The sequence below is a fragment of the Mytilus californianus genome, unplaced genomic scaffold (assembly GCF_021869535.1).
Source record: "Mytilus californianus isolate M0D057914Y unplaced genomic scaffold, xbMytCali1.0.p SCAF_4, whole genome shotgun sequence".
Classification (NCBI taxonomy): Eukaryota; Metazoa; Mollusca; class Bivalvia; order Mytilida; family Mytilidae; genus Mytilus; species Mytilus californianus.
In genome coordinates, this window is record NW_026262690.1 from 83,827,206 (window position 1) to 83,843,148 (window position 15,943).

General features: G+C 32.1%; 1 protein-coding gene across 1 annotated transcript in view; it reads left to right on the forward strand.

The window, feature by feature from the left end:
* The window catches only part of LOC127738730 (solute carrier organic anion transporter family member 4A1-like), a 29,101-nt gene extending 16,250 nt beyond the window's left edge, over positions 1-12,851 (forward strand). The window contains exons 8-14 of the mRNA XM_052250069.1: positions 818-909; positions 2,391-2,529; positions 4,616-4,814; positions 6,539-6,674; positions 8,516-8,703; positions 9,544-9,608; positions 10,243-12,851. Of these exons, the coding sequence (XP_052106029.1) occupies positions 818-909; positions 2,391-2,529; positions 4,616-4,814; positions 6,539-6,674; positions 8,516-8,703; positions 9,544-9,608; positions 10,243-10,481 (1,058 nt within the window). The 3' untranslated portion in view covers positions 10,482-12,851. The remainder of the gene's footprint in view (positions 1-817; positions 910-2,390; positions 2,530-4,615; positions 4,815-6,538; positions 6,675-8,515; positions 8,704-9,543; positions 9,609-10,242) is intronic.
* The last annotated feature ends 3,092 nt before the right edge of the window (positions 12,852-15,943 follow it).

Sequence of the window (15,943 nt, forward strand, 5' to 3'; positions counted from 1 at the left end):
TCCCTTTATTATGATCACTCAAACCAAAACATTTGTAAGCCAGGGATGCGTAATTAATACGCTGCAACGTTAAATAGACGATTGAATTAGGAAGGAAGATTTTACTGTGAAATACCACTTCAAAATTTTTTACTTACTGTGATATTTGATATAAACACTGTTTTTAAGATGAGCACACAAATGAGTGTAAATATATATTTGCATGAAATAAATTAATTTAATGTTAGTTAATAAACATATAGTGTAACGTAAAGCTGCAGTTTGAAGAAGAACTAGTACAAATGAAGCTACATTTGGACGTTTAAAAATGAACCTGAACTTGGCACCGGTATAGTTATAATAAATATATTGATTGTTAACATACTTCTTTTATCAATAATGCAGAACTTACTTAAAGAAGTTTATTGAGTGATTGAATGATTTTCCCATAAAGTCTAGTTGCAAATATTTCATGCATAGTCAGAATGAGAACAAATTAACAATAAATCTAATAGGTTCTGAAAAGAGAGTTGGGTCCCAATTTCGACCGGACGTGGCTGTGTATTTATACATCCTACAATGCTAAGCGGACGCCATTCTTTAGCTTGTGTTCTACTTCTTGATAAAAGTACAAGTGATCATTATTCTATTTTATTTATGGTAGTTTTTGGACAAATTAAAACTGAAAAAATATATACCACATTGTAATTTGAATATTTAACATTAAAAATGTTTGCTTGCTTGTTTTATAAAAAAAATCAATATCAATTTGAAATCTGTTGTGATACCATACCATAAACTATAAATCCATGCCAATTTTATATTTTATTCATTGTAGGAAAAGAAAAATCCACAGAACCGGAATCAAAACATGAGAAACCATCAACCGAAAACATTTTTAAACAGTTCTTTGTTTCATTTATAGATCTGGTATGTGACTGCATTTATTGCAATATAATTCAAAGATCGTACCGCTATTTGGAATTCTGATACACAAGATCCCCGATGATGCGACAGTTGTTTTTTTAATATATAAAATTGAGAATAGAAATGGGGAATGTGTCAAAGAGACAACAACCGGACCGAAGAGCAGAAAACAGCCGAAAGCCACCAATGGGTCTTCAACACAGCGAAAAAATCCCGCACCCGGAGGTGGGCTTCAGCTGGGCCCTAAACAAAAATGTGTACTAGTTCAGTGAAAATGGACGTCATACTTAACTCCAAAACATATAAATGAACTAAAATTCAAAAAAACATACAAGACTAACAAATGCCAGAGGCTCCTGACTTGGGACAGGCGCATAAATTCGGCGGGGTTAAACATGTTTTGTGAGATCTCGACCCTCCCCCTATACCTCTAGCAAACACACAGCAATACGCGCAGTAAAACTCAGTTTTAAAGAAGTCCTAGTCCGATGTCAGAATAGGGAACAGAATAGGTTGTCACTAACAAACTTAACTTGGCCTCTTTGACCAGGTAAAATTGTTCCAAGTCATCTGTTGTCATTATCAAAGTTTTTTCACCAAAAACTTGTTCCAAGTCATCGGTTGCCACTATCAGAGTTTATCATATCAAAAATTTGGTCAAAGAAAAATTGCACTGTGATTGGATAATTCCCGTCCATGTCAATCCAAGATTCAAGAAAAATAGGATGAGATTCTATTCCATCCAATTCCGTCAAATTTCTTTGACGTTCGGTCGTCATTATAAAAAATAATGCATCAAAAACTCTGACCAAAAAAAATTGTACGAGAAAACTTTGATAGTGACAACGAAGCTATGTATTATACAAACACGATGATACGGATTTTTATAGTGAATTCTCACAAGTTTAAAGACCACAGTAAGACTTGTCCTCAAAGCTGGACACGTTACTCTTACTCATAGCCAACAGTCTGCACTAAGTCCTCATTGGTGCGTGTTTTGTAGAGAAATACCAACTTAAAAGTATTTGGGTTTCACTGGCATGTGGCTCTTTTCACAAAAATTCTTACCACAAAAATTCTTCGTACGTTATTCTAAAATGTTTATGACATGAGAGTATTTTTTTCTCGTGTAAGATTTTTTGTGAAATTGATCGCTGACCTGTAATAAAAAACACTGAAAATATCTTGAAATTCATATACAGTGATTTTATCATATTGTAGCCTAGCGAATTGGTAAAAAAGACCAAACAATAACTAGATAGTGAGACTGAGAACTAACGCTTGGAAATACACCTACATGTACCCGCTTTCAGAATATGTAATAAAGTGCCGAATTTCAACCTTGTGAAGAAATTAACTAAAAATCAATTTTAGACAAGAAAATGCATTGAATCAGTATATAATAAAACTTTTCTTTTAAATTAATATATCTTTAGAGTAGCTTATCATTTACGGTATACCATTACCATAATTCATATTTTCAGATAAAGAATCCCACCTTTATGATGCTAACATTTGCAGGAAGTACGAACACACTAATCATTTCTGGCGTTGGAGCATTTTCTTTCAAATTCTTAATGGAACAGTATAACATTCAGTTTGACATTGCAGGTTTTCTGATTGGTAAGTGATGATTTGTCAATATAACGGAACTATAAACAACTGTCATACAAGTTGGAGGTTTAGCCAGCTATAAAACCAAGTTTAACTCACCGTTTTCTTCGTTTTTTTTGTTACACCTTTTTTATAGTGATTCTTTTAGTGTTAAAATGATCTTTTATTTTATAAATGATATACTTTTTTGGCCCTTTAAAGTAAGCGTTGTTAAAAAAGCATCTATCAATCAAATAATTTTAAATCAGTTTCTAAAATGTCGATCGGTAGTATCTGAAAAGTGGCTGGAGCTTCTACACTACAGGAGGAGAAAACAAATATGACTGACAATGGAGTTATTCTCAGAAAATATTGAAGTTATTCAATCAATTATTTAAAACTTTCATATATGCTGGAAACCTTTTTATTATATTTGTTCATGCGTTTTTGTCAGATATTAGGGGTGGTGGGGAAGTTATACCTTTCAGCGACAAAAGTTAATGCTCTTTTTTACATTTTTTTTTCAATTTTAGGGGTGGTGGGGAAGTATTACCTTTCAGCGGCAAAAGTTAATGCTCTTCTTTACAATTTTTTTCAATTTTAGGGGTGGTGGGGAAGTATTACCTTCCAACGGCAACAGTTAATGCCTTTTTATTTTACAATTTAGTGGTGGTGGGGAAGTATTACCTTTCAGCGACAAAAGTTAATGCTCTGTTTTACAATTTTTTCAATTTTAGGGGTGGTGGGGAAGTATTACCTTTCAGCGGCAAAAGTTAATGCGCTTTTTACAATTTTTTCAATTTTCGAGAAGTACAATTTTGGAAACGATTAAACGAGCTTACTTACTACAGGTCATCCATGGACACTTTGAGTTGTTTCGTGGATGATAAATTACAGAAAGCGTAGCATTCTCACGGCACCTAACTTGCATTAAAAACAAATGCTCAAACACCTGATGAATAAATACGCAGCCACGTCCGATCGAAATGGGTACATTAAAATCAATGGGTATTGCCCCTTTCTCTCTGCACGTACATTGTAACAGAATCATTGAAACAAATCCTTGATGGGTCCACATTACGTAATCTTTTTATTGCACACTATTTTTTCAGTGGATGTAAAAATCAACCGGTTTCCGTACCGGACGAATTGTTCATTTTTTTTTCGTTCTGATTAAGTAGTCTATATACGCATTTCAAATTTTGGTTGGTTCGTGTTACCCAGTCTTTAGTTTTTTGGGTTGTGTTTTGATCGTTTTTTTTGTATCTTGTTATGGTATTGTCTGTTGGTTTTCGACTTATGAGTTTGATTATCCCTTTGGTATCTATCGCCTCTCTTTTGACACGTGTAGTTTAGCAAACAATTAATCAATAAATTATAGCCTGTTATTTTTTGGAAAAAAATACCATTCCGCTTCGTGGCTAAATCAGCAAGTTATTTGGGCATTCTATTGGCTAATGGAAAAGGGGTATACAATCACATTCGGTTAAAACAGAGTCTATTAGAGACTTTAAAATTATCCACAAAATATGTTATATGCAAAGTCCTCGTCTTTTATAAGCTCTTATATCAACTTTTGCTGTTTGGGGTCCATTTGAATGTGTGGGATGTATAACTACAAGACCTGTTCGATAAGAAGAGTTAAATTGAATTTGAATAGTTCAATATTGAAGCTTTTAAGTTCTTTTTGAAATAAAAGACTGTCCTTTTACATGAACTTTTTTGCCTTACAGTTAATTAGTACAATGTCAAGTTATCACCATTTATGAAAATACGTTTTAACTACCAAATAACGTACATCCTTAATGCACTTTTCCTAAAAAAAAACCCGACATAATGTAAAAAAAAAACCCTCAATATTATCTGCTTTTCGGGCAAAGACAATCACACGGTAAGAATAACCCAGAGAAAAAACCGACAGATTGAAAGAGATACATGCCGTTCAATGATTGTTACCTTGTGAACTTATACAGTTTACCTAGTACAAAGAAAGGTTCATACATTGTATGAATATCAAGTGAACATGTTATTGCTCTTGTTATAGTTGAAAGATGTCTACTGGACGTTTAACATCTATTAAATAAATAGTAATTATTTCCTATAACCATTTTTTCAGGGGGATTAATATTAGTCGGATCGGTTGGAATGTTTGGTGGTGGTTTATTAATCAGAATGTGTGGACTCGGTATCAAGGGAATGCTGAACATGTGTTTCATATCGTCATTTTTGTCTGGTGTTCTTGGAATAGCTTTTATCGCAGGTTGTCCCGAAGTAAAGCTTGCTGGTTTAGAGGTTCCATATCCAAATAAAATAAAGTAAGTATCAAAAACACAATAAAAAACACACAACTTTAACTTCTTTTGGACTTTTTCAACGCACTACTGAAATAATGTATAATGTATATAAAAAAAACCGTAATACGGTACTCAATCGGCATTAAGATTATAGGAAAATATAATCTTATTGAACCATAATGCGACTAGGGTATAGATATAGTGGCCTTGATTTCTTTTCGATCGATAGTCAAACCCTTGCTAAAGAGGGAATTCCGTTAGACTGTGCGGGATGTATAAATATGTTGCCACGTCCGGTTGATTTGGGAATTTAAATTTGATGCCTCGTTTATAGTGTCACGCTTTCTGCTCGTTATAGAACAATTACACTATTTATATGAGGTCCATAGGTGTCCTATTGCAATGTTAAATTTCCCCTATCTAACTTACTACTGATTACCAGTGACAGTTCAAACTTTCGCCCTTCATACAGCCTTGCAGAACCTACCTATTGTATTCATTTTGAATCTTCTTGTCATTAATCTAAACGAAACAACTGCCACTGGATGATAAGCAAGCAACAATCAATCAATGATCTTCGGTCTCGTAAATTTTTTTGACATTTTTATCTATTATGTCTGTTTGTTCTGTTCACATATTGTTGTTGACTAAAATGGAATTTTATGCGACTGTCATACAAGTGAGAGGTTTAGCTAGGTTTAAAACCAGGTTTAATTCACCATTTTCTGCATAAGAAAATGCCTGTACCATGTCAGGAATATGACAGTTGTTTTCCATTCGTTTGATGTGTTTGAGCTCTGATTTTACCAATTGTTAAGGGACTTTCCGTTTTGTATTTTCCTTGGGAGTCCTTTTTGTTCTTTTACTTTTTATTTAGAGTTCTGGATTATGCATAATGAGGCGTCAACCGAAATGCAGTGTACAAAAAATACAAAGCTGAGAAGGTGATAAGATTATTACATGAGGAAGAATTGTTGACCGAACCGAAGCCGATGTTGGCAATATTTTTGGAGGGATAACATAAATAAGAGAACGATAGGTCATATTGTGATCTAGAGGGAAAAGAAAACGCCTCCTATAACAGTATTAGTTTTCGAGAAGTAACAAACTGCTCCCTCACCCTCTCATCTGTGTGTTCTTTAATTAATCATACTGAATGTTCTGTTATATGTGCTTTATGTTCGACTTTATATTTATAAATACGAGAGGGTAAACAAAAAATTACCCGCTCAGCCATGTGTTGGAGTATGATGCAATTCTTAATTTTAAATTTGATAAAAAAACGCGAGCATTTTAACATTACGATTATGGTTTTAGTGTGCAAGATTGATTGATTGTTGGTTATTTTATGTCCAGGACAAGTACAAGTTAACAATTAATACAAAAGGTAGGTTGTGCAAGGCAAGTCGACAGCGATGAAGATTGGAAATCCGAAAAATTATGATATGTTGGATAGTGGGCAAACCTTTTGCCATGGAACACATAACCTACCGACCCCTCAGAAAGTAATTGCAATCGTCCTTTAACGTACAGAGAGCGTGACAATCATCCTACACGACTCATTGGATTAAATCCTACTGGACCCAGCTACGTATTTATACATTCTGCACAGCCGAACGGACGCTACACATCAGAAAATAGGATTTTGCTGCTGGGGAAAACCATTTTTCTATACCTAAGTCAACCCTAGGGTTGATCAGTGTGCACGAATTATAATATTAAAAATTCAAGTGTTTTTATTTTAGTACATTAGCTGGTTATACAGACGTTTGTCAAGGATCTTGTCAGTGCCAGTATGAAGGTCTTTCATTAGTCTGTGGGAAAGATAACATTGTATATCACTCACCGTGTCATGCAGGATGTACAACACAATCAGGACAGGTAAAACACATGAATGAAGCTTTATGAATGATCTTACGAAAACATGTTTCGTTGATAGGTTAACTATACAGATTGTGAAACATGTAAAAAAAAATCGAAAAGTTGCCTTTCAAAACATGTAAAATATAAAATCAACAAGTTGCCTTTCAAAACATGTAAAATATAAAATCAACAAGTTGCCTCTCAAAACATGTAAAATATAAAATCAACAAGTTGCCTCTCAAAACATGTAAATAAATATAAAATTGACGTGTCGCCTTTTAAAATTTTTAAAACATAAAATTGACAAGTTACATAATGATGTTAGAATTTTCCCATTAATATTAGTTGATGCTAATAATCATTGAAATACTCGTAAACTATATCCAAAATTCAATTAAAAACTTTAGTAACATATAAATCAACAATCATATAAATGTGATTTGTGGCAAAATAAACAAAACATATTTTAACACAATTTTATATCATTTTAAAATGACAGCCAAGTCAGGATTTAACACAAATGGATACACGTCTATCAATATAAAAATTGTTAAATACACATAAGCGAAATAAACATGACAAACGAAAGAGGGTGGGGATGGTATAACGGCACAGTTCCCAAAATTGCACCGAATACACAAATCGCAAATAAAGCATATATCTTGTAGTTTTTGTAGAGACTTGACCATTCTTATCTGTATAAAGGACGTGGCTCCATATTTATACATCCCCCAAAACCAAACGGACGCCCTACAGGTAAACCATAAAAAAATAAAATAAAATTATATTTAATGCACTGTATTGACTTTTCTTGTATGCTATTTATGTACATTTTGTAAGTCTAATAATATAAAGAGGGGAATTGTTGAGTAAACTAGCTTACCCCATGTTCATGTGCTTGTTCCAGGTCGGAAACCTCGTCAGTGGATTTCTAATGTGCCATTTATGTTTTTGTTATTTTGAGATTTTTTTTGTGATGGAAGATCTTTTTTGTTTCTGTTTCCTTTTAAAGTTTCGGTCCCTTAGAGCGATTGGGAAAAAATATGATCACTTTGGTCTTCCGACCGGTAGTAAAACCTTTGTCAAAGTGAGGCGTCCGTTTGACTGTGCGGGGTGTACAAATACGCAGCCACCATCTGTCAGAATGGGGACGTTAAATCCGATGCCCCGTTTAAAGTGAATACCACGCTCTCTGCGCGTTACGCTCTTTAAGGGGTCCGTACTTGGCATGTTGCAAGCCAAAATTTCGGTCCCTATTCAGTATACCCTCATTTTCAAGTTGCAGTCTGAATTTACCCGACCTTTATCCCGGATGGCCTCTATTATATGACCTACATATTGTATTTATCGTTAATTTGTTCTCGTCCTGAACATGCATGTAATATTTGCTACTGGACGTTAAGCAACCATCAATTAATGTTTATAATTTAGGTCACTGAATGTTATTGAGATAATACATTTTAAAATTATCATGTTAGGAGTATTTATAAATCTAGTAGATATTATGTTAATGATTGTTGTTTAATTTTTTTTTCTATAACTACGTATTTGCATCTCCATTTTACAGTTATCAACACATTTCTCATACAATTGAAATTTGTACAAGTGCCTCATATCTCAACGCTTACGGATAATCATGACGTCAAATAAAATAAAAGGATATAATCTGCGACGTTTACTGATGCAAAATAAGTAATTTCGAATCAAAGTAGTTGGAAGTCCAATCAATTAAGAAGTTGAAGAGCTAGTAAAACTGTTCTTAATCCATCATTTGAGAGAAAGGGTATATTGTATCACAATGTTTTTCATCAATTGATATTTATTTTATTTTGATTATATTTTATGTGACTCTTCGACAGATGACATATCATAACTGCAGTTGTGTAGCAGCTAGTTTAAATATTCCAACAGACCACGCTAATGCTATGGTTAGCGCCGGACGATGTGAAGATGGATGTGACAAGTTATATATAGTAGCACCATTAATGTTTATATCAATGATATGTGTACTTACCAGTGTTACTCCAAATTCCATGGCTGTCATGCGGTAATTATTAGCTATCAATAACCTTAATGGTACCAATTTTAACATTTCAGCGGGAAGACGTATAAACATGACAGCAATATTCAAGCATTTCGGACACAATAACAGACCACTGTTTCACACCCCTTAAAAACTAACTTGTCAAATTCAAAGATACTGACAAACAGTAAAGATAAATATAGTCTAAATATTCCGACCTGTCACAGGTACAAAATGCCCATTTTACCTAATCAAGAACTAAAAAACGATTTTATATCCTTTCATGAAATCCCCCCTTTCATAGCTATAAGGTATTTAGCCGGTGTATGCAAATTAGACAAAAGAAAAAGAAAATACCTTTACATAATTTACCCTGATTGATCCTTTTCTTTTTACTATTTTCATTTTCAAAGATGGTTCAATCACATAACGAGAGTGCCATTTTCATTTAAGGGTTTAATTAATTCATTTTCAAGATATCTGAATTGTTATAAAATTTTCCTAGATCTAATATAAGCGATATCTTTATATATTCATATCAGGGAAATCGTATTCGGTCAATGCACAAGTCTCACTACGTTCGAAGTTCTTTGATGCCGATTACTTTTATTTATTTATTTTCCTCCTGAATTTGAGTTCATATTTATTTCAATATTCTTCCTCTATATATTAATAAAAGGGAGACACCCTAATCAAAATTTTGGTAAATCGCCTAAAACGTCAGTGAATCGTTCTACTGCATATATTTACTTAGATGAAATCAAAACGAAACTCTTAATTACAAAACCAGTGTTGTTTCCGTCATTTCAGTCGAAAGTATTGCAATATTTGTGCATGTTACAGTTTCAAATTATTATTTTTTAGAGTTGTCAAAGATGAACAACGACCATTTGCTTTGGGAGTACAGTGGGTTTTTATTCGTCTGTTAGGTAAGACATGCAAAGGTTTTATTGTATAACAAATGCATTACTTTCGTTTTGTTATTAGAATAATATTATTTTACACCCATCAAAAAGAGGAAAAAACAATGTTGATAAAATGAACGCGTGTGAATGGATGACAATGTATGCATATTGAGAACGACAACAGATTATACAACAGATAGTTTCTTCAAAGTCGAATTACTGCAATAGAGGGTAAGAAATTTAAACTGCCACTTTACAAAAAAAAAGAATCTTGGAAAGTGGCGGGAATTTTGACTCAATTAAAAGAGACCTTCGGACCACTAAAAGAGTCATGGGATTCGATGCACTGTTATTTGATACAAATTGAAACTTTTGTTATAAGAGCAGTCAGAATCCTTGACAAAACAGTAACAAAAATGAACAGATTTCATCAAATAAAATTTATTTTAGTACTCTTGAGCAGTTGCAGCCTGTGTAACAACCATGCTCCTGCATATATTTAATAATTTATATTTCATCATCTTTAGTTAAGAGAATTTATCGTAGTATTTTAAGTAACATTGTATTGGATTGTATACATATTAATTATTATTATTATTAATATCCACATTATTATGTTTATGTAACAATTCTAATTTACATCAACATATCATTTCAGGGACAATACCCGGACCTTTTCTAGTTGGTTGGGCTATTGACAACGCATGCTTAATATTTCTAGAAGGATCATGTGGTAATCAAGGAAATTGTTTATTGTACAGTCACGATTCAATGGCGTTAGGTGTTATGGTGTGGTGGCTAGTTGTTTCTCTAGTTTCAGCAATGTTTTACTTGCTAGCCATATTCTTTCAGTGTTGTAGAAGTGAAAAAGGCTCTTTTGATTTGACTATAAAATAATGAACATTTGATTTGATTTGATCAGTATTTTTAGTGATGACATTTTTTATTCGGGTATTATCATTCGCGCTCATCTTTTTTATACAAATGTACACAAATTAGAGTAGAGTAAATTTTGCTATATTTTTATTTTAAAAGAATTGAACTTTTAAATGCTTTTTAAAATTTTTGATAAAGATGCCCGAATTGTATTTCATTGTATTCCATTGCGTTTTATTCATTTTTTATTAAAACTCAGTTGTTTAAAGTAAATTATATACCTTTCTCACTCTTTTATAAATTTGATGTTGTTAATAATAAAATTTGAATGATGTAAGTGATTTGTATAAAATTAGTATATATAGTATTATAACTGATATACTACATGTACTAGGAAATGATTAACTTTTAATAGAAAGTAAAATAACAAAAACTCCGAACTCTAAGGAAAATTACAAATGGAAAGTCCCTTATCAAATGGCAAAACCAAAGGCTCAAACACATCAAACAAATGAAAAAAAATTTCCTGACTTGGTACAGGCATTGGTAAAACGTGAGAATGACAGTAGGGTAAATTGTGTGACATGTATAGGATTTTTTTTTTCTAAATTGTGTTCATTGTATACACCATTTAATGGGAGCTTGGCTTTGATTTAAAACCATATCCACAACCTTACTTGTCTTGCTCAGTTTAACCCAAAACACGAATCAAGAAATAAATATATTGTTGTCATCATGATTTTCGAAACCACTTTATTATTTTTATTCTCATCAGATATCTTATGTCTATCATATATTGTTTTCATGCCGTCTCTCATAACAATTTCAGCCATGCCCCTTAGTTAAAAAAATATGTATTTATAAATCATTATTAGATGTATTTCTTTGTAAATTATATTCATGTTGTACGTTTTGAAACTTGTAAATGATAAAATGTATAAATGATTTATTCTTCATATTCAATCATTCACAGAAAACTTGCACGAAATACCCGAAGGATTACTTTAAAACATCTGTAATCATTAATTTTCAATTCTAATGTTGTAAATTATTTCAGTGAATGATTTTTAAGGCTGATGTATGCAAGCTTTACGTAACTTTTTGATAATCTCCAAAATCATTTATAAATTTTATTCAAATGTTGGTCTCGTTTATATAGTAATGCAAGAAAAGATTCATGTTGATTTCATGCCGCCAGAAATCTCCATATAACTGTTGTATCATTATATTGTAGCTGTTTAATTGTATAACTGTTCATGTATCAAATTGAATTCAGGCAAATGAATACTTATAATACATGTATGTTTGTTGATTTTCCTGAGTATATATTTTATAATGTCTTTAATTAATGTTTGTTAGCATTGCATTTTTTATATTTGTAAGCATTGTCTTTCTGTGTATGTCTTGGTAATATAATAGATCAAATATTTGAATATTTTACCAAAAAAGGACTTAATTTGATTTGTATGAACACTATCAACTTCAATATATCTTGGAAGCTTTATTGTATTATATTACTGTGAATTCTAATTTTTAAGCTTCAACTACCTTTTTAACAGTAACAGTCTTTACAAATATGTACAGATACTACATTTATTAAACATGCACAACAAATCGGGCCTTATATTATGATAATATGAATTATTTCTAACTAGCTAGGTAATTCAAGCTGGTTCCATTAAATATGGAATTACCATTGATATTTACGGTTTTGCTAATTACAGGTTGTACTTTATAAATACAGCTGTTTCTCAAACCACGCCTCTTTTGGGGAGATATAGAATATTCATAGATAATTAATTTTGTTTACAAACTGGATCCCAGTTATGATCTCTATGTTTCATCTCATAGAGACATAACTTGGGAATGTTACCAGTAAATATACTTATACATATTGTTTATATTGAAATCTGTGGAAATCCTGCTGTTAAGGTAGGGATAGTTAAGAAATTTAGTGTTAGTTTAAACTCTTAGAAGTTCGGGGCATATAAATGTTTAAAATATGCCACACAGCCCTATATTTTGACCTTTGAAAAAAATAGTAGTGCATATGAACTTTCCATTCTAGGATATGATTTTTTTCAAAACTTCATAGTAAAAGTGGTACAGTTTTAGCCGTAAAAGGAGTTCCTATGGGAAAATGCATTGTCAATATTTACAGAAATGCAACCTATATTGGGTGAAAAAAGAGAACATACAGAATTTATCCAAATTTGGTTTATCTCACAGATTTTAATGAAATTGACTCAAATATGAAGTTTTATAAATATTTCATGAAGATTGAGAAAATCCTGGACCTTCGCTATGATGACTCAGCATAAATTCACAGTTTACAGTATGCATAGTTTACATAAAGCCCTGAATGCAAAATAAAATCATAATATATGCATATTTGTTAGTTAAAATGTTGAGAAGTGCTTATTTTTACTCTTCGCAGCCATTGAAACTCATAGATCCTTCCTGAATATTATTGGTGGGGTGTTTTTATCCTGTCGATAACCCAAAAGTAAGCCGTGACACCTATATCTGCTTTTTTGTCACCACGGCATAAAAAATACAAGCTAGAAATACATAAATATCTCAACAAATATACAATAGTGTGTTCTATCCTGAATATGTACTAAATATTTCATATTGCTAGAAACCACAAAATAATTGAGGAAATTTGAGGCCCCAGGGGAAAAAACAGAGAAAATTGCCTACCCCTGGGTCATAAAACAAATAATTTAACTTGTAAATGCTATGATTTTATGATTTTAAAGGTCTTTATATAGAAAACAATAACTGTGCTTGGAAGTTATGCAAAAATCAGATGTTAGCAGTCATTTCTATAAATTTTAAGTGAATTTATACATCAGACTTGTATCTGCATACACACAACTCTTGCAAATATGGCTTTGTTTTAACACTTCTAGTTCATATATTAGCTAAATTATGTCAGATATATGGTTAGAGATGATACTGTTGTGACAAGAATTTTTAACTGGCCATTTGAGGAAGAAATTGTGAACTTTCATTGACAAATAGGCATACAGTAAGATGTGGACTGGAGACAGAGGCAGGATTGGGTACTTTATATAATCTTGAATGTTGGAATAATTGACTGCTAAACATTACATTTACAGTATTCTGCAAAGCTTTCAATTTGTTATCAGAACAGTTTTAAACAGATTCCACAGTGTAGATACTATTCTGTACGCTATCCGGAAGTCGCGATTTTCGAAGCGAGAACTTTTTGGATCACATTTTAAATTTGATGGATATACTGAATTAAACGGTAAGTTGATCATCTGTACATTGCTTAATGATTAATTCAGCTGACATCGATATTCTCAAATGGTTTAGAATTAAATTCAGCACATTCATTATTCGAATCTTTGCCTTAATCAAGAGATTTTCAAGTGCATCACTAAGGAAAATCAGTCGGTGAACCTAAACACAATCTTTTTACCCTCTTAGTGTACAAATTAACGTAAAAACCAGACGTAATTAACTAAATGAAGTATATTTCAAGTGGTGGTAAAAGTTTCAACCAGATCTTTGAAGCCAGAAATAAGAAAATTACACTTGTTTGAATTTCTCACTGTACGATCAGTCTCGCTTGTATATTTTGAAACTGTATGATCAGTCTTTATTTCACTGTATTCTAGTGGTGATTTCAAAGTTATTTACGATACATTAGAAGGTCGCATTTTTTCTAAATAACACAAATATATTTCAATAAATTCACATTCTGAAAACTTATGAAACATGTTTTAGCTTGATGGGGTGTACTCGACTTACTACATTAAGTATAAGGATGTTTAAATGTTGCTAAAATAAGAGGACGGTTTGTTGTATATATAAGTTTCAGAAATGGCCTCCGTTATACTTAAAATTGTACAAACACACAGATTTAATTGTTATATAAAAATGCATGTATTTACACACATTCGAGGCCGTACTGTAGCCTATAATTGATCACAGTTCCTTCACTTTGTTTTGGATGTAGAGCTGTCTCTTTGACACTCAATTGTACACCACTTTGTAAAGCGGGGGTTTATAGTGATAATGAAGTCCGTCTTTCCGTTGGACCGGTACAATATGTTTCGTCGGTTTTGTAAGTGCATCTCCTCATAAACCACTTAATATACATTGTGGGTTCCAGCAATTTTTAAATGGAGAGGGGGTCCAATCCAGGAGAAAAGGGATTCCAAATATATGTTCCCATACAAATGCTGTCTACAAAAATCATCAGAAATATATTTGTATTGTCTGATGAAAGAAATTACACGTTATAGTTCCCTGGACAGTTCATAATATCATATAGACACGTATATACCTTCAAATTGCCGTTGTTTCTTTTTCAAAATCACGACTGGTCATACAGTCAAAAAATCTGAAATCGCTTCTAGAATACAGTCAGTTCTAGACTGATCGTACAGTAATTTATTTTGGGATCCTCAAGGAAAACATATTTTTTTATGGGAAATACGAATATTCTTCTTAAATACGAAAAGAATATTGAAACAGTATATATTTAACTGTAAACTGATGCAAATATTTGCATTAAAAGATTATTTGCTTTGTACTACTAGAGCAAAATTGTCCATCGATTTCACTTTTTTCTATCAAGTTGGTGTGATGCACACGTATATTTTATATTCTTATGAATGTTTTTGTTACAGTTACTCATATTTATGATGCTATACATACCTTGAAGATGTTCAAAGCACTTTATAGATATAGGAGTAAACAAATGATGAGAAAAGTCACCGTAGAGACATAACTTGGGAATGTTACCAGTAAATATACATAAGCATATTGTTTATATTGAAATCTGTGGTAATCCTACTGTTAAGGTAGGGGTAGTTAAGAAATTTAGTGTTAGTTTAAACTCTTAGAAGTTCGGGCATATAAATGTTGAAAATATGCCGCACAGCCCTATATTTTGACATTTTAAAAAAATAGTAGTGCATATGAACTTTCCATTCTAGGATATGATTTTTTTCAAAACTTCATAGTAAAAGTGGTACAGTTTTAGCCGTAAAAGGAGTTCCTATGGGAAAATTCTTTGTCAATATTTACAGAAATGCAACCTACAGTGTACCATGGATTGTTTATTTGCTTTTTACTAAGTTTTCATGATTTGCAAAGTTTTTCACTTTTTTGAAAATTTGTTCTGTATTTGACTATACCTGCTGCGGTATATTATCTTGACTGTGCTTTAATGTCAGTTTTATATTACCCTTTTTACGGGAGTAATGGGAATTTGACCTTTTATTTTTAGTATTGTAACAATGACAACTAGTGAACGCAACTATACTTAGTAGGATTATTTTCAATTATGTGTAGTTGACCAAATAGCCATTACGATTTGACCGTTTTAATCAAAGTTAAAAGGTCAAAGTCCTTAACATCACCTTTTGAACATTACTCCTTAGGGACCTTTTGAGAGAAAGGTCTCATACTTGCTAAGAATGTTTTCCAATCATGTGAAGTTG